Source organism: Pipistrellus kuhlii, unplaced genomic scaffold, assembly GCF_014108245.1.
Source record: "Pipistrellus kuhlii isolate mPipKuh1 unplaced genomic scaffold, mPipKuh1.p scaffold_m20_p_10, whole genome shotgun sequence".
In the NCBI taxonomy this organism is placed as follows: Eukaryota; Metazoa; Chordata; class Mammalia; order Chiroptera; family Vespertilionidae; genus Pipistrellus; species Pipistrellus kuhlii.
Window position 1 is genome coordinate 7,256,984 of NW_023425405.1, and position 19,792 is coordinate 7,276,775.

At 38.6% G+C, this 19,792-nt stretch overlaps 1 protein-coding gene across 22 annotated transcripts in view; it reads right to left on the reverse strand.

Annotated features, from left to right (window-relative positions):
• Window positions 1-19,792, reverse strand: part of CADPS2 (calcium dependent secretion activator 2) — a 423,223-nt gene that overhangs the window by 132,351 nt on the left and 271,080 nt on the right. For all 22 annotated transcript variants that reach the window (XM_045576387.1, XM_036425542.2, XM_036425472.2 and 19 more), the window contains 2 exons: window positions 15,828-15,964; window positions 14,646-14,833 (listed from right to left, as the gene is read on the reverse strand). In XM_045576387.1, the coding sequence (XP_045432343.1) occupies window positions 14,646-14,833; window positions 15,828-15,964 (325 nt within the window). The remainder of the gene's footprint in view (window positions 1-14,645; window positions 14,834-15,827; window positions 15,965-19,792) is intronic.

Sequence of the window (19,792 nt, forward strand, 5' to 3'; positions counted from 1 at the left end):
AGCTGACCTGACCTGCAACCAAACTCACCACATTCCTGGACTAATCCAAATGAAATCACTGCTGCACACAGCTCTGAAATTCAGGGGAAACAAAACACCAAGAGACTTTATGCTTAAAAATAAGAAGTATTAATGTTAGCGAGTGCGTTCTCTGATGCCATCATCACCCTCTGCCACATGCCTAACATTTTTCTTAAAAGACATGTTTTTTAACTAAAGGACTACAGACAAACTATAATGTGGATGGAAGAATTCAGAAAAACACAGACACAAAAATTAAAATTTCCTATAAATGCCCCAACTATAGATAACTGGCATTTTATAAATGTAATTTACAAAAAGTACCATTTTGTAAATATAATTCTACTTTCCATTCTATAAATCTATGGATAGTCTTGTACATTCTGATTTATAAGGTGATTCTTTTAACAAACTCTAAATACTTTTTACATCATTTAAATTTTCTAACATATACTTTTTAGTGGAAGGATATTATTTTATTATTGGAATGTACCATAATTTATTAATAGAATGCCCATTAGTAAAAATCTAGATATTTTCCCTTTGTTTTTCCTACCATAAATTCTGCTACAATAACAAATCTTACACATAGATATAATCTTTATTGTTAAAAGTATTACAGATATCCCCTTTTCAAGAGATTAACCAAGTAACTTATATGCATAACCTATGGACACAAACAATACTATATATTTTTAACCCACCTCTAATTGTTTCCTTGGGATATATTTCTGGAAAAAAATTTAATATATTTTTATTGATTTCTATATAGAGAGAGATTGAAACATCATTCTGCTGCCTCCTGCATACCCTCTACTAAGGTTTAAGCCTGCAAGTTGGGCATGCGCTCTGACTGGGAATCCAACCAGCAACCTCTTGTGCATGGGTCCATGCTCAACCACTAAACCACACTCTGAAAGTATATTGCTAGGTTAAATGGTGCTATGGATTGAATTGTGTCCCTCCTTCAAATTCATATCTTGAAGTCTAACTGCCAGTGTGACTGCATTTGGAGATAAGGCATTAATGAGATAAATATGGTTAAATAAGGTCATAAGGGTGAAGCCCTAAGCTGATAGGATTGGTGGTTTTATAAAAGGTAGAAGAGTGAGATCTCTCTTCTATTATACGAGGACACAGACAGAAGGCAATCAACTGCAAGCCAGAAAGACAGTCTTCCCCAGAACCCAGCCATTCTGACATCCCGATCTCAAAGTTCCAGTCTCCAGAACTGTTGAGAAAATAAATTTTTGTTGTTTAATTTATGATATTTTGGTATGGCCAAAATAACCAAGACAAATGGAATATTATTGGGCATTTGATACATATTGTAAAAGTGCTTTTTAAGAAAGCATTTATCAGCTTATACTCTGACCTATAGTCCATGAAATTATTAATTTCCCTGCAACTTCATCACCCATGGTCTTTTATCATTTGTTATGATAATTTTCAACTTTATACATAAAAGACTATTTCATTGTTTTAATACATTAATTTCTATGGTACAAAATGACACGATTTTGCTGCTTATATAGGGCCTTTCTGTGGGCCATAAAAACCATTGCATTTAATTAAGAACATTTAATTGTGAATGCTTATGAAGTGTCCCAACATGTCACTTATAAAATTTGTAAACAGATGGCCAACGTCATTCTTTTACTTACTGAACAAATATATACTGAGGACCTAGTTAGGCTCTGGGGATACAATATAAGCACAACAGAAGTGATCCCTACCCTAATAAGAGTTTTAAGTTAGGAAAGGCATAAAAAAGAAAAATCAAACCATAACTGTACAATTACATTTAAGAAGGGCAAAAGAACACAGATCTGATGTGGTTTAGACTTTCAAGGAATGATTCATTTTTGGGAATGATTTAATCTGGCAGAACCTGCAGCAGAGGGGTCCTAGGAGGTTCTCCATAGAGATGTCTAATTTTTCCAAAATGCAACTTTCATCACATGACTTCTGCTCCTAATATAGTCAACTTACTTGTTACTCTATAAATCCCTCTTCACTACAAAACACCTAAACACTGAATAAATTATAGCAGGCACACTGTTAACTATTGTACTATACTTATAACAAGAAAAAAAAAAAGAAGTAATCCAAAAGGCAGGAAAACAAAAACTGACTCAGGAGCTAAAACCAAAGAAGGGGTGGAAGTGAACACCAGAGCTGCCTTGGAAGCAAATGCGGACACCAAGGACTCTTGACCGACAGGCTCACAGGACTCGACCACTGGGTCAGAGACCTACTGTGCATGGGCCACTAAACCTGAGATGCCTGTGAATAACAGGACCCTTGAGTAGGCTGTGCTATCAGTGAAAGGATGGCTAGAAAGAAAAAATCTTGCAAAGGGAGGAACAAGGAAGCCTGCCTATATCCACCACATTTGTAGACTGAGTAAAAGAGTCTTTTCTGAGAATATGCATCATAGGCCTGACCTCATTGTATTGAGTACTACTGTGCAGTCAAAGGGTGTCCAAAATGAGAGAATACAGTAGCTTCAGCAGCACTCCTATCACCAAGTAAAGCAAGAGCAAATCCTCTTCGGAGAAAAGCATTTTCAAATAGGCTTAACAGAACTGCCACAGATTGATTTCAAAGATGTGTGTTTAATACAAAAATGCTAGCTGAATAAGAAAATGGTGACCATAGCTTAAACATTGGCAGAAATAGTAGATATGAATAACTAAAATACTGGACAACGTAAATATGTCAGCAAGGAAGAGGGTGACTGGAGTGAAATGTTCAAACTTCTACATAAGAGAGGAAATTTTATGATTAGTAAGAGACTTTTAAAAATATACATATGGCCTGGCTGGAACCAAGAAGTCAGAGTACGATTCCTGGTCAGAACACATGCTAAGGTTTTGGGCTTGAGGCACCTAATGGATGATGCTTCTATCTTATCAATGTTTCTATCTCTCTATACCTCTCCTTTCCTCTCTCTCTAAAAATCAATAAACACATATATTAAAAAAAAAAAAGACAAAAAACATACCTATGACAAAATCTCAAATGTTGGACAATGTAAACTATGAAAAAAAGAAAGAAAGAAAGAAAGAAAGAAAGGAAGAAAGGAAGGAAGGAAGGAAGGAAGAAAGAAAGGAAGGAAGAAAGGAAGGAAGGAAGAAAGGAAGGAAGGAAGAAAACAAAAAGCTTATAAACATGAGCCAAAAAAGGAAAGCCAAAAATGGCAGAAATTAATTTACTTATTATATATAAATACACATGATAACTGTAACTGGACTAAACTGCTTAAAAAATGTCACATTGGATAATTAAATCAGAATCTAGTTAGCTATTTATAAGATGCACTAAAATACAAGAATACAGAAAAGCTAAAAGTATGAATAAACACATGTCAGACAAATACTCACCAAAAGGCTAACATTAATATCTATCTAAATAAACTTTAGTGAAAAATACATTATTAGTTATAAAGAGGGCCATTAAATAATAATTTCTGTTCACTAGGAAGATTAAATAATTTTAAATTTAAGTGCAGTGATTAAGCAGCTGCAAACTATAAAAAGTAAAATTTAGCAGAAGTAAAAGGAAGAAGCCAATGGCAATGGCGGCTTCCATTCACCTTGGTCACAATCCCACAGATCAAACTGGCAAATAATAAGAAGAGTTTAGGAGATCTGAACCACACAAATCCTGCTTGCCCTACTAAGCTACAGAGTAGACTTTTTTCAGGCAACATAAAACATTTACAATATTTGGCAAATATGTGGCCATAAAGAAAGTTTCTCAGCAGGTTATGAAGAATTAACTATCACACAGATTACATTCTATGAACAGAAATAAATTAAGTTAGATATCAGTTCACAGAAAAAAAACAAAAAAGGTTCACTTTCTTAGAAGTTTAAAACTACACTTATAAATAGCCTTTTGTCAAACAAAAATTATAATGACAAGTTAGAATTACTTAAGAGTGAATTTTAATAAAACATTATAAAAATTTATATATGTAGTAAAAGCAGTAATTGTTGGGAATCTTCAATGCTTATGTTATAAAAGAAGAAAAGTTAACTAGTAACATTAAACAGGAAGTTAGCAAAAAACACAGGAATGTAGAAGAAATAAATTAAAGACAATATTTAATAAAATGGTTGACTACAAAAAAGGATACACAGAGAAACTTATAGGATGATGGAACAGTGTAGTAAATACATGACTGTGTATTTGTCAAAACCCACAGAACTATAAGAACTGGCCATCACAGAATGTGAGCTTTACTGAATACAAACTTAAAGAAAACAAATCATACTGTACCAAACAAGATGTCAAAGGATGTCAGGATGGAATGCACATTGTGACCAGTGACACTAACTGTACTGTCTGACATAACCTCACTAAAGATAGTGGGGGAGAACAAAAGCTGCCCCACTGAACGGTGTTTGAACTGAAAACTATAAAGCTACTGACTTAAAGACCTGTACACAAACACTGAACTCTAAGTAAATAGATGGTAGCTGCGGAAAGCCAGATTTCTCACTACTGAAGGGAGAAGCTACAGACAAGCAAGAAAGGACAGATAACCTGGGCTTTGTGGTATTGGACTTGAGTTGGAGACATCAGGATGAACTAATGGGTTAGTGTATAAATATCTATATCCTAGCTCTGTCCAATGAGAGGGCCTGAAAGCAATGAAAACCCAGTAGCAATGAGCATATCCATCATCCTGATCTTGTTTCCTAAATTCCATTGGTAATAATAAAAGTATAATATGCTAATTAGACCAGAGTCCTTCCAGACGACCTTCTGGATGAAGCTGGGGCTGAGAGGCAAGCCTGGATTCCAGGTGCCTGCCAGTGGCTGGAGGGAAGCCTGGGTCTTGGGTGCCAGAGAGGTGCTGGCAGCCAGGGGAAGGAAGGCATACTTTTGCATGAATTTCATGCACTGGGCCTCTAGTTCTTTAATAAAAGGAATTAGAGCTCCTTGGAGAAATGATTGATTCTAGAGAGGAGGCAGGGAAAATATGAGATGAGGTTGGGGCATGTTTTAGTACAAGAAAGAAAGAAAATGCTCAAAATGCTCAAAGTCACTAATCATTGGAATGATGCAAATTAAAGGGACAATGAGATATCATCTCACACCTGTCAGAAATCATCGACAAATCAACAAACAATAAGTGCTGGTGAGGATGTGGAGAAAAGGGAATGCAGACTGGTGTAGCCACTGTGGAAAGCAGTATGGAGTTTCCTCAAGAAGTTAAAAATGGAATTTTCATTTGACTCAGTGATCCCACTTCTAGGACAATATCCTAAGAAACCTGAAGCACTAATCAGAAAGAATACATGCATCCCTATGTTAATAGCAGTGCAATTTACAATAGCTAAGATTTGAAAACAGCCCAAATGCTCATCTGCAGATGAGTGGATAAAAAAAGCTGTTGTACATTTACACAATGGAATACATCACAGCTGTGAAAAAGAAAGAACTCTTACCACTTGCAGCAGCATGGATGGACCTGAAGAGTATTATACTATTGATAAGTGAAATAAGCCAGTCAGTGAAATTGAAGTATGACATGATCTCATCCATATATGGAATCTACTGAACAAAATAAACTGATGAAAAAGACAGGGTCAGAGATATAGAAGCATGGAACAGACTGATGATTTCAGAGGGAAGGTGGGGGTGGGAGGGGTGGGGAGTGCACACTAAAGGCCTGATGCACAAAGATTTGTGCAAGAATGGGCCTTCCTTCTCCTGGCTGCCAGCACAGCCTTCACTCTGGCCCAGAGCCATCTTTCCACCTTTCCATGCTGCCTAGAGGCCCAGAGTGGCTGGGGTGGTGTGAAATGCCTGCCCCTGGCCTCTCAGCGCCTGTGTATGCAAATTAACCTGCCATCTTTGTTGGGTTAATTTGCATACTCACTCCTTATTGGCTGTTGGGCATCACAAAGATAGTCAATTTGCATCTTTCTCTTTTATTAGTGTAGATATCCATAACCCATAGACACAGACAATAGAGTGGTGAAGGCCTGGGAGCAGTGAGTGTGGGAAGGAGAGAGTCAATGGGAAAAAAGCAAACAAATAAAGGGGACAATAGTAATACTTTTCAACAAAAAAGATTAAAAATGAAAACGTTCTCAAAAAAAAAAAAAAGCCACCACAAAACCCAACAAACCCCAAAGGATGGGGCACATCACAGGGAGTCAGTCTGAAAGACCTCTCACTGGCTCAAGCTAGAACAATTTGAACAACAGAGCAGATACACCAGTATTGGATTACAACGCAAAGTATAAAGGAATTATATATGAATCCATATTGATATAAATGGTGGACCAAGTAATTAGAGAGGAGAAGAGAGGAGACAAATCTTCCTCGCAGAAGATTACTTCATAATGTATGTAGCTAGTCCTCCCTCCAAGGGCGTGGGAGGACTAGCTACATAGTTATATGTATATATTTAATACATATTTAATTCCTCTTTCCCCTTGTGTGTGAGCTGTACTTAGTCACTTGCTTCCTAGTAGTATGAAGAAAGCAAAATATCGGCCAAAGCTGGTTTGGCTCAGTGGTAGAGCGTCGGTCTGCAGACTGAAAGGTCCCAGGTTCGATTCCAGTCAAGGGCATATACATTGGTTGCGGGCACATCCCTGGTAGGGGGTGTGCAAGAGGCAGCTGGTCGATGTTTCTCTCTCATCGACGTTTCTAACTCTCTATCTCTCTCCCTTCCTCTTTGTAAAAAATCAATAAAACATATTTAAAAAAGAAAAAAAAGAAAGCAAAATATCTTCACAGTGGAGAGACTTGGCAAACACCACCTTACCCAAGTAATCAAGGTGAACACGGCCAGTGGTGTCCTGTGGATATCATTACTCCTTGACAGAAAAGAAGAAAAGGTATTTCATCTCTTCAAAACCCCATAACCTCAGTCTAGTCATGAAAATGTCAGAGAAATCAAACTGAGGGATGTTTGACAAAATACTGAACCAGTACTCTTCAAAACTGTCAAGGCCATGAAAAACAAGGAAAGGCTGAGAAACTGCCACAGATCAGAGAAGATATGACAACAACATGCAATGTGGTATCCTGACTTAAATTCTGGAACACAAAAAGGGACATTAATTAAAAAAAAAGACTGATGATTAGCCAACAGTAATGTACCGATGTTGGTCTCTCAGTATTGACAAATCGTACCATGGTAATTATGATGACAACCTTAGAGGAAACTGAAAAAGAAAAGCTCTTCCTGTGATCTTTTCAGTTTTTCTGCAAATCTAAACATACTCTAAAATAAAAACTCTACTTTAAAAAAAATCATGAAATGGAAAACAAAGAAACAAGTGAGTTCAACAAAGCCAAAGTTGCAATCTTTGAAGAGAGTTTATAAAAGTTTATGAACTTCTAGTAGGATGGATTGAAGAGAGAGAAAGGGGAAAAAAGAATGGAAAAAGGGAGATGTTTGGAGATAGAGAAAAGCACCTGAAGAGCACTATTTCCTAGAAAATTATAACCTGATAAACTTACAGAAGAAATAAATGGGAAGCCTGAATAGTTCTTTAACTACAAAAAAACAACAATGATGCAATAGTTAAATATCTCTCCACAATAAGTCCCCACACCCAGATGGTTTTAAATAGTTCTTTTTTAAATGTAATTTTATTATTGACACTATTGTAGATGTTCCCCATATTCCTCCTCTTTGCAAACCTCCTCCAGACTTCCTCCCCTGCCCTTTAAAGATGAGTTCTTGATTAACTTAAAAAAACATACAAACAAATAAACAAACAAGTTATTTGCCTGACTGGAGTGGTTGAGCATCATCCTATGAACCAAAGGATCATGGGTTCTATTCCTGGTCAGGGCACATGCCAGGTTTGTGGGCTTGATCCCCAGCAGGGGATGTGCAGGAGGCAACAGATCAATGCATTTCTCACCCTCTCCCTTCCTTTCTAAATCAACAAAAACATATAAAAGAACAAGAAGAAAAAAAACACACAAGTTCTTTGAATATCATCCAGAACAAGTGGGAAAGCTACCCACCTCATTTTATATGGTTGCAATAACCTGTATACCAAACCCTGACACAAACAGCATGATAACAAAAATCACAGGCCAATCTTGAGCACAGCATAGATCTGAAAATCCCAAATTGATGGGAAACAGTAATGGTAAATGCTATTGATATATATATATATATCTTTTTGTTTTGTTTGATTATTTCTAAATAACAGCATTACATATGTACCATGTTCTTTAAAAACTTTAGTATGTTAGCAAACTCCATGGAAAGCCAACCCCAGAACCCAAATTCTTTACCCCTCCTAACGATGCTAAGAAGGCTCTTAAGATCTCAAGTTCAAAACAAGCGAACCAGAGGAGTAGCCTTGCTTCCATGTCTTGTTAACCTGGCCTATATTCTAACACATACCGACTCCCTTTTCCTTGTCTGTCCTCAGCGATTCACCTTCAGCAGGCTATTATGCACTATTTCAGAAAACCCAGCAGTTGTTTGCTGTGAATGAATGGTGTGAAGGGAAAACAGAGGAGAGTGATTAAGTAACCCTAATAAACTATTCCCCAAGTTCTGGTCCGGTGACTGATTACCTGCACAGTGGGGTTCCTTACTTCTGTTCTGGCTGAGTCTTGGCCACTCCCATGTTAGGCCCACAGTGTTTTCCAGCAGCATGGGGGTGGGGTGGGGGTAAAACAGCCTCACCAGGGCTTCTCCTACAGATCATGAACAGCACAGGAGGTGAGGCACCTACTCGATGCTTCCCAGTTGCATCCTCCAACTTGACACTTGTTGAGAGTATGCTGCTATAACAAGGACACCCTCAAAGTTCACCTCTGCACTCTTGGGTCTTCTACACAATAACTCCCCAAAGCTTACTTAACCTCCGTATTGTAAGTAAAATATCACCAAGTTGTATTTAAAGGATATTTCATCATTTACAAAGTGTTTACATGATTTATGTGACCTACTTAGCAGCCATGCATGGTAGACAGCATTAATGTTATTAATCACAATGAAGCGATGAGAAACTGAGGCACAGACCATTTGAGTAAAATGAAATAGCTCTTAAGTAGAACCCCCCGGGAGAGGAAGACAGATGGTGTGACTCCTAGCTCACTGCTATTTCCAAGGTACCAAGTTTCTCCCCATACCATGCACTATGCTCTGTTTGTGTCTGTCTAGTTTTGAAAGGCATAATTATCTTGCTTGAGTACTGAACTTGAGGTTGGGTGGAAGAGGTATTAGTGCTGGGAAAGTCTGAGGCAGATCTGCGGTGGTTCCAGGTTTCTGATATTCAAAAAAGAGTCCTCTGTGCAGACTGTAAAGGCACTCCGTGATAACCGCCCTTCAACCTTTGCACACGTAGCATGGAGAAGGTAGTAGGTCAGATTGGCCACAATGCATGAGGAAAACCTTGCTTTGATTTTTGATCTGATTGTTCACTTGTCCCAGAAGTAAGACTCTGGATTTAGGATTTGTATAGCATTTATGCTTAATTTCTCTATGCCATATATCCAAGACTAGAATTAAGAAGTGATAATGACTTGCCCTGGCCCAGTAGCTCAGTTAGTTAGAGCAGCGGTTGCCAACCTTTCGGACCTCATGGACCACCAGTTGGCGACCACTGGGTTAGAGTGTCATCCCAAAATGCCAAGTTGCAGGTTTGATTCTCAGTTAGGGCACATACAAGAATCAACCAATGAATGCATAAATAAGAGAAACAACAAATTCCCTTTCTTTCTCAAATAAAATAAAATCAATAAATAAAAAATGAAAAAAGTAGTAATGTATTGTAGTAATGAGGGGGGGGGTGAGAGCTGGTTGAAGTAGGCAAAGAGGGGTAAAAATGGAAACATATGTAATAGAGTTGACGATAAATATAAAAACACGTGGTGATGAAAATTCTTAATGATCCTACTTGATGTGATTATGGTTTTGCTAAAATTAGAAACAGGAAGATGAAGCATAATTTCTGAGGTGACAGGTAAAAAGATGGAGGTTTCGTGCTATGATTTGACTGATGCCCACAAAGACTGCCCACCACTCCGGACCCCACAGGAAACAGAGACGCCTTTCTGCTGCAGCCTGTCCTGGGAGCTGGCAGGTCTGAGCGGCCCTGCACTGGGCACCGGGGCCAGGGAGCACACCGCGGATCTTACATTACACGGAAACACAAAAGCCACTCTGTGTCGCCACTGTCGTTTCTCCACCCTCAGCCTGACGTACAAAACCAGGCTGTATAGCCACACACATCAACCTAGAACTCTGCCCCCAATGCATTGTCCCTGCAAGTCTTTTTCTCCTTCCTGTCGGTCCTCGGGGGCCGCCGTGGCGGAGCGAGTGGCTGTGTTATTCACGATGTGTGTGTCTGTTTCTGTCCTTGACTCACTTTTCCTTTCTCCCTTTCTTTTCATCCTCTCTTTCTCAGTCCCAGCACCAGCCAGACCTTTTCTGTTGAGCTCTATTCTTTTATTCCCGAGACACTCAGAGTGCTATTCAGAGATGTGTCTGCACAGAACGCACACGCCAGAGCGCTCAGCGCCGGGAAGAGGATGTGCTTCCGAGAAACTTCCCTGCCAGACAGCACTGCTGTCCTTCACATCAGGCACGAACAAAAGGCAATCTTTCTTCCTGGCCATTGTTTGCTGGAGGTAGTTCAGGCAACGAACGAAATGACTCTCTCCATGTGTGTCGTGACAGACGTAAAAATGATCATAAAAGGAGACGATGGCTAACTCTGACTGGAAAGCCAGACTTGACATTGACATTTAATGAAAAGCTGTGTAGGTGTCAGATGCTGCAGGTGTGGCTAAGAGACACTAGTTTTCACAAGGACAGGTTGCTCAAACCCGAATATTCTATCAGTGAAGGAATTAGGAGTATCATTACATACACACTGAAATATTTCCATTTAGCATGAGGCATAACCACCGATTTTTCATGTTTTTCTTTGTCTCTGGGTGACAAAGAGAAGCATATTTGAATAATAACTGATCAATACAGACATAGCAATTTATAATTATCCAGTACCTGCACATTAGTATTTCCCCTTTTACATATGAACTCTGTTTCAGAAAGGATAAATGACTTGCCCGACAGGGATCAGTTTGCAAATTTCAGAGCCGAGATTCAAGTAGAGATCTGCCTCTTTTTATTCTTTCATTGCCACAGCATAGCATCTGTTTAACTCTTAAAAATTACAGGGAGCGCCATACCTTTTAGTTTATCTTATATAATGTCTAGCCTACAATGAGGTTCAAATTTCTCTAAAACCTGCACTTCTTTTTTAAAATCTTTTTTAAAAAAATTGATTTCAGAGAGGAAGGGAGAGGGAAAAAGAAATAGAGATATCAATGATGAGAATCATTGCTTGGCTGCCTCCTGCACAACCCCACTGAGGATCGAGCCCGCAACCCAGGCATGTGACTTCCAGGTTCATAGATAGACTCTCAACCATTGAGCCATGCCAGCCGGGCCTTGCTTTCTTTTTACTTAAGCTACATGCGACCTAAATGTTGGATTAGAGTCTGACTCAAATTTCTATTCTAAAACATACCCAGAGACACCTGCACATGTGCATATTGTGATCTGGAAAGTGGATTTAATCTGTACTATTAACATATGCACAAACATACAAACAGACCTCAAATTTCACTTTACAGTGTACCATGGCAAAGGGAACAATACTTTTACAGCATACAAGTAACTATGGCAACCTATAGATTCCAATCAGGCTGCCTCCCAGGCAGTGGCGGCAGCTCCCGGCTGCCTGAATAACTTTCCATTAAAATGTGTCTTCAATGCATACAGTTTGGTGGCGCATTAGCTGAATTTCCTACTTAATGTTTTTAATTTAATGTTATCTTTTGTGTTAAGCACAAAAATAATCCTATCATGCAACATTTGCTGGTATATCTGTTTCATTACATCCATGCTATCTTCTTGCTTCCGAGAGTGCTGCCTAACACTGCCCTCTGACAGCCGCTGGTCAGGGGGAATTAGGATGGAGCCAGGAGATAAGACCAGTTGTAGTAAAACAGCCCCGCCATGCTGGTAATCAATGGTTAGCCATCCTGACTGTGCCTGCTCCTCTCACTCCCCGCACCCCCCAAGTTTGCTGAGTGCAGATGGTCTCATTGGAGGTGATGCAAAAAGCAACCACAACCTGCAACATCCCCCTGATTTCCACAAAAGGCTGAGCTCCATAATGAGGGCAAAAGCATGGCGGGTTCTGAGGCTAGGATCACTTTTATTTCACTTTGGGGTGAGAAATGGCATCTAAAATTCAACAGATATTTATTGTGCCCCCACAATATGCAAGGCGCTGAGGTAAGGCCTTCAGAGGATAACAGGTGAATGAGACTAGTTTTTGCCTTCAAAATATGATCTAGTAGAACTGAAGCGGGTGTGTGTGTGTGTTTATAGCATGTAAGTATACACGATACATTTCATAAGAAAGCTACAGATAAAAGGTGTTTAGTGTTTGAACAAGTTAAGTCTTCTTAAAAGAGTTTTGTGATTCTAACTATTACAACACTTGGAAATAGAAACATTACAGTGAAAACACACAGGGTATCTGATGGGTAAAGATCATGTGTAGACTATCTAGACTTCATACTAAGTAGAGAGAATGAGATGGTGATATTGAGAAAACCCAAACATTATAGCATGGGTTCTATTTTTAATTTAATAACCAAATGAGAATCATTGAAGTTTTATGAAAGAGCATGGTAAAAATTAATCTGTAATATAAAAGGCAATTGCCAGGCTACTATACGGAGAAAAGCAGCAGTAGAGAGAGGCACAAACCCAGATAAGCAAGAAAAAACTGAAGGCTAGGATAGGGTAGAAAGACAAGTTTGAGGAGAACTATGCAGTTGGAATACAAACTGAGTCTAGGAGGTCAAGAAAAAGATGAAATGACAATGAATGGGCCATGAATGCAAGTCACAGTAGTACAAATAACAAGCCATTCACTCATTCATCACATATTTACTGAACACTTTGTGTCGGGTATGATACTTTTTGCCAGGCATTCTGCTAGGAGCTCAGAGAGGTACAGGAGCTTGTTTGGTGAGCTGATGGATTTAATTTTATATGAGGGCTGAAACTCCCGGCAGAACATCCAAGCTGGCTATTGTTGGCTGAGATCTATTCTGTAGGAGAGTAACTGGGTTGGAACTATTTGCACCGAGAGGGGTCATAGTTGAAGCTGGGAGATCACTGAAGTTGAATTTTTCGCTGAAGTAGGAAAGGTCTCAGAAAGAAGAGAGCAAGTTTAAGACAGATGGGAGAAAAAACATTAGCCTGCACTTGGTGTCTGGAGGAGCAGGACCTATGAGCAAAGAGATGGTCAAAAAATAAATGAGAGGAAGGCTGAGGTAGTGCTGCCTCAGGGAGAGCAGCTCAGGGTCTAGGATGTGCCGTAGCAACAAACTCCCAAAGAGAGTCAGGGGAGTGAAGCTGGGGTGGAGATGACTGGGTTACGGCATTAGGCACTCCATTTCAGAGAGTCTCACTGGCCAGCAAGGGGCCAGAAGCCAGGCAGGGCAGAGGTCAGTGGGAAGGCAGCTTAACATGATGACAATACATAATATGACACAGAGTGTCACATAATGGCTTTTGGCCATGTCCCAGGCAGGCACGGTTCTAAGCACTTGATATATAAGAATGTATTTAATCCTGATCACAACTGGTGATTTTTGAGAGAGATTCTATTGTATGTCTTTCTCAAAGGTAACGAAGCAGAGACGCACCCGATTCAGAAGTGTGCCCTACCTCGCACAGTGTGTGAGTAGCAGCTGGAAGCCAGGCAGTCTGACTTCAGAACATTCTCACAAATCTGCTATGTGGTGAGGCTGGGTGAAGCTTGGTCAGGCTTGTGGGAAGAAAGGAAACAAAAGGAAATGAGGTACCACGACCCCACCCCCTATTGACTTGCTTCCACCAGAATGCCATCAAGAGGGAGAGATGGCATCCTGCTGAAACCAGTTAAGAAGGGGATGGTGTCCTGGTACCTCATTTATGGAGGAGCCCCCAGTTCTCCGGAACAGGATTAAGGAAAGACAGGGGAGTGACAGGGAGAGATTTTTAGCTCAGAGGTACACAGATTGGGGAGTCTGCATTAAGTGATTTCTTGTCCTTCTGGTAAAGCAAGCGAAGAGGTCACTGGAGTGCTAAGGGCAGGTTAGGGAAGGGGCTGGGAGAAGACACTTCATAAACTCCACTATTTATGTTGCCTTATCAATGAAAGCTTATTCAACATGGAATAGCCAGGATCATTAGGAATACACAAACCTCTCAGCACAATCTGCAAACCTCCATATGCATCACAACAGAAATACCAATGACACTCTCAAGCTGTGCAGACCTTGGTCTGAGGTGGCTTCTTAAGAGCTTAGAGGTGACGTCTAATCCCAGCTATGCTCTCTCTCACTCTCTTTTCAAGCGGCTTCAACGGCCAAAAGGGACATTAACGTGCAGCCCACCTAAGTCAACAGCATATCGTTGTACATTTTTCTCTCTCAGAAGACATGTTTGCTATTTAAAATCTGTTACTAGGTGATAATGACAAAACACAGTTTTTACCCTTCCCAAGTCCACCCCCCATCTTTCATTGTGTGTTTGCAAGTTAAAATACCTGTTGCCGTGCACGTGAGAGGCGCAGAATGCAAAGCTGTAATGGAGCAGGGTTGGGTCAATGACAGCACCGTTCTCTGAGTGTTCCATCAGCTCTGCAAGGTAGCAGAGGTGTCTGTGGCAGCCTCGGACACCGTATCGGGCACAGTACTCATCCAACACGAAAACCTGGCCAGGGCTAAACCAACCCTACAAAAAAAAAAAAATAAATAAATAGATTGGTTTTCCCCCCAGTACTGAGATCTGCTTTTCTGAAGGTACTGTTATGCATCATAAAGAAAAGCTGAATTAAAGTGTCGTTTAAAACTTTTTTTATATCAGTTTCACAAAGAAAGGGTGAGAGAGAGACAGAAACATAAATGATGAGAGAGAATCATTGACCGGCTGCCTCCTGCACACCCCCTACAGGGGATCGAGCTCGCAATCAGCGCATGTACCCTGGCCAGAATCAAATCTGGGACCCTTCGGTCTAGGGCCAGCACTTTATCTACTGAGCCAAACCAGCGAGGGCTGAAGTGTCTTGGGACATTTTTTCATTAATGTTATGTTTCCGGTTATTTTCTGAATATTGAATGTCACCAGTTTTTGAACTGATTTGGACACTGGAAACCTAAAAACATTATCTCTTCATTGCCATGGAAGGTATGGGCAACCCGTTCTCTATAACTGAAGGAATTCAAACGATCTTCTGAGGGTTAGATGAGACTAAAGCTTTCCTGTTACATACATAGCCCCTGCCCTCTTTATCCCACTGTTTCTTTCCTCCATTAATGAGGTTGTCTTTCTGGGAACAAAAGAGAATTTATCAACCTCTGGTAAACAGAACTTAAACCTTACAATGTCTGTACAGGTGTTGGTAAATCCTGTCACAGAGGCATTTTTTTTTTTTTTTTATCATCATTAAAGCCTTCTATTTTCATTTGACCTTCTCCAGAGGGACTGATAAGCCACAGCTCAGGGTCTGCCTGAGTCTATTCTCCTGTCTATTGAGTGGCACAGCAGTGGTCTTCAAGTGTATAATTTTCAAATTGGGAAGCAATCGATTGGAATCCTTCACCCCTAACTCCAACTACAGTTATTAAACAAGTCAGGAATAAAATGCCGCTTCATAACAAGTATTTCTCACTTTTAAACCTTTTGAATTCTAACCTGTGGGGAACCAGACAGAAAGACTTGTACTCACCAAGCAAGAATAGGAATCATTCAGCCTGTGATCCAAAGTCTGCCTCTGGAGTATTCTGAAAAGGGAGGCGTGGTCAAGCTTGCAAGGGTTTGCAGAAATAAACTCATCCATACCATGTTTCTGAAAACGGTCTGCATCTGTGAATTCAGAAAAGCATGCATAATACAATTTATATTTCTGGTTTAATAATGGGTAAATGGATATTTTAAAACAACATATAGTAACAAAAGATTACCTTCTATTACATAAAATAGGATGAATTCAGCATATGAACATAAATTGCAATTTTTGGGGAGCCCAAATAAAAATGACAGGGGAAAATTTGCAAGTCATTTGAAAATGAGGTGACAAAATCCTATTTTCTTTCAAAGCTACTTCTAATACTCATCACAGAAATAACAGTATTTTCCAATTTTAGGAAAACTTGATGCATTTTAAGTACATATTGACTGAGGAATGACTGGAAAAGAATCCAAGCCTATTCATAAAAAACTGCAACTACAGCTAGAAGCTTGCTTCCCAAATGGCAAACTAGGACAGAAATGAACACACAAGCTTTAGCTGGATCATTTCCAGTCCTTTTTTATTTTTATTTTTTTGTACAGAGCCTTTAATGGGACCAGCCTTAATGCAGAAATGGCAATGAATGCTCTCAAGCTTCAAGTTTAAGAGACAGGAAAAAGGGAGCATCATGTTTGTGCAAATATGCAGACAAAGCCTAAGGTCCTACATGGCACTTCAATCAAAGGCCCAAGTTCATTGTTCTTTACAGATTGCATCTTTCAACGCCTGTAGACCCCGTGGGTATATCAAAAGGCAAGCTTTTATGATTGCGTTCATTAATGGCATGTTTTGTCAAAGTCTTCAATGTGAGTTATTTACTAAGGATAGAGAGAAAGAGCCACACACCACCCCAAAGAAGTGCTGGGTGTTACGACATTAGCTCTGTTGGAAATGGTGCGCATATTGGTCAAGCAATCAGTTATCATGATAAAAGGGGACTCTTCTCATAATGGTGGAGCTGAAGCCCCATTGTTCCTTAAAATTCACAGACAGACCTCCTTTCTGGTCACCACAAGAAGCAGGGCCCTAAATGTAAGCTAAATGTGGTTTTTAAAAACTTGCATGGTGCAATCCTAAAGTTGCAGAGGAAAGGAGACAAAAGTTTATTGATTAAACCCAATTATAGAGTCAGGCTTATAATAAAACTCAATATTGATCTGTGGACATGATGCTAACATAATCAGTCACATTTAGATATTTAGCCCAGATCATATTGATCCATGTCAGCTTCAACTTTCAGCCATATTTATGGATGGAAGAACTACATAATTCAAACTGAAGGGCCTTCAGAATCACATTATAAAAAAAAAAAAAGAGATAGACAAACTAATATATATCTTACAATTTCAAAAGGTAAATGTAGCAAGCAATGAATGTCCATTTATTGATGATGAAAGGTAGGGGGTCATAATCCATGGAAAAGTAGCATATGTATATCTTTATATGTAATACTCACCTGGATGGTTAAATATAGTACATGTGGTAAATTAGTATTAATTAGGTAAACACTAAACTCCTTTTCCTAAACTCTGAAATGAGACAATTCAACTTCCAATGTATTTTATTCTTATGTGTGATGCTTTTAATATAAAATTAAATGCAATGATAGGGCAAAATAAAATCACTATGAGAATGAGGCAAACTGTTGAAAGCTGCAAGGCACATATAAACACAGAAGATTATGTTTTATTTTTAAAAAGTATCTTAGAACCTTATTTCTGCATTTAGCTGAGTACAAAATCTTTGAGTATCACCTTTATGAAATTAAATTACTAGTTTTATAAAACATCTGCTAAATTTTATTCATTATTTTTTTTCACCAGAGAAGGTCACAATAGGAAGTTAAAAATAACACCCATTAATGGCTTATCTGTTGAGAAAAGGATATGTAATAGAGAAAAAAAACACACCATCATTCTCAATTAACTATAAAGGTTTGTAGAAGAAAATTTATATTTTAAAACAATAGGTACACAGTTCTTAAATATACAAGTTCCTAGAAAAAAACGAACCTATGGTTCATTTCTATAATTAATCATATTTTCAAAAATAAATGTACTTCATGAAAATATAACTCTAAACCATAAATGTGACAAGGCTTTCTGAGTCATATACATAAAGGGATAATTACTTTTCCCAACAATTGCCATTAGTGATAAAAATAATATTCATGATAGAAATTTAAGTCACATATACAAATTCTATAGTGACAGTGAGAAAACAAACACACTAAAAATTCTCTTAAAAAAAACCTCCACATAACTCTCCATGGTTATAATTCTATGAAAGTAAAATGTACTCTTAGGGATTATCCCATCTTCAAAACATAGGCTGAAAAAACTAAGCTTCCAGATTTCTTCCTTTCTATGCCTGAAAGCACAATTAAAGATATTTTATGCAAATATACTTCATTTTGCACCATCACACTGAGAAGGAGAAGAGGTGGCCACTCACTAGCCTTGAGACTGCTCAAGTGTCCAGACCTGGGATTTGAGACATAAAAGGACTCAGATGATGGTGTTGCTAGTTAACAATCACCTCCTCTGCAAAATCCCCAGCTGACCTAAGCGGCCATGAACATTTTCAAATACAGTAACTTAGTTAAAAGTTGTCCTATGTTTAGGAGCTGGCCTGGAGCTGCATGTACTGCTACCCACACCTGATCATACTTTCCTTTTAGCGAAAAATCTCATTGAGCTTGAAAACTGCAGGGACTTAAAAATGGCATAGAGAAGTACACACCACTTCTTATAGCACCCCTAGAGCTGTTAATAGGAAGAACTTGATGTTAAAAGTTTAAGTAGATTCCTTCTGAGATCCGCCAATCTCAGAGGAAAGTAAGGATAGGGGGGAGAGAGAGATGAACTAAACAATGCATATACATATAAGTGATAGCCATGGACACAGACAATAGTGCTATATGCCTGGGGGGGGGGGGTTGTGCAGGGTGGAGGGGGCCAATGGGGACAAAAGAGGACATCTGTAATACTTTCAACAATAAAGATAGATTTTAAAATTTTTCAGTAGATCAACCTGGTGGTATGTTTGTGTTTTATGTATAGATGTTTTATGCTGAGACAGAAGAGAAATGGTTGACAGGTACATTAACCAGAAGTTTGTTCACACCTCTATTATTGACCCAAATGACTTCCTAGCTTGTTTTTGTTAAACTGATTAAAAACTGATGTATGGATTTACACATCTTGCTTTCTGAACATGTAATATTTTCACATGATGACAATTTTAATCAACACATACAGACCTAGAATCACAGGCCAAGTACACCAATATTCAACATTTAGTTAAAATAACATATTCAATGTAAAGCAAGACATGTTTTACCTTATGTGTGAAATTTAACTCATTAGATCAATCAGGAAAACTAGCTTATATAATTAAATGTAAATATATACTCTGATTTAAGGATTAAAAATTGGCTTAAAATGGAAAAGAAGATCACTTTTCTGTTTAATTTTGGACATTAATTTATGACTGGAAGTCCACAGTGTCGAATTCTATATTATGTAACATACACACTGTATTATGCTATATACATGAGTTAAAAGATAAAATGAAAAATAAGGTGCTTGTATGTTAGTTTGATTGGAGACAGCAAAAAAGGATAGTTTAATCAAAGAATGTTCTATAAATCAGGCTAAAGGAAGTGTCCATCCTATTTCAGAATTTCTGTATATCCTGGGAGTCAAGGAAATAGATAAGAATAGATTCTCTTAACAGAGCAATGTATAATAACATGCCAATACTTATATCCTAAAAATATAACAAAGTTGTCTTCCAATAAGCTAGATTTTATTAGTTATTAGTTTTTTCTGACTATCCTGAAATATCTGATATGCTTAGTTTTGAAAACAAGTTTTCTTTTTTAAAATTATAACAAAGAA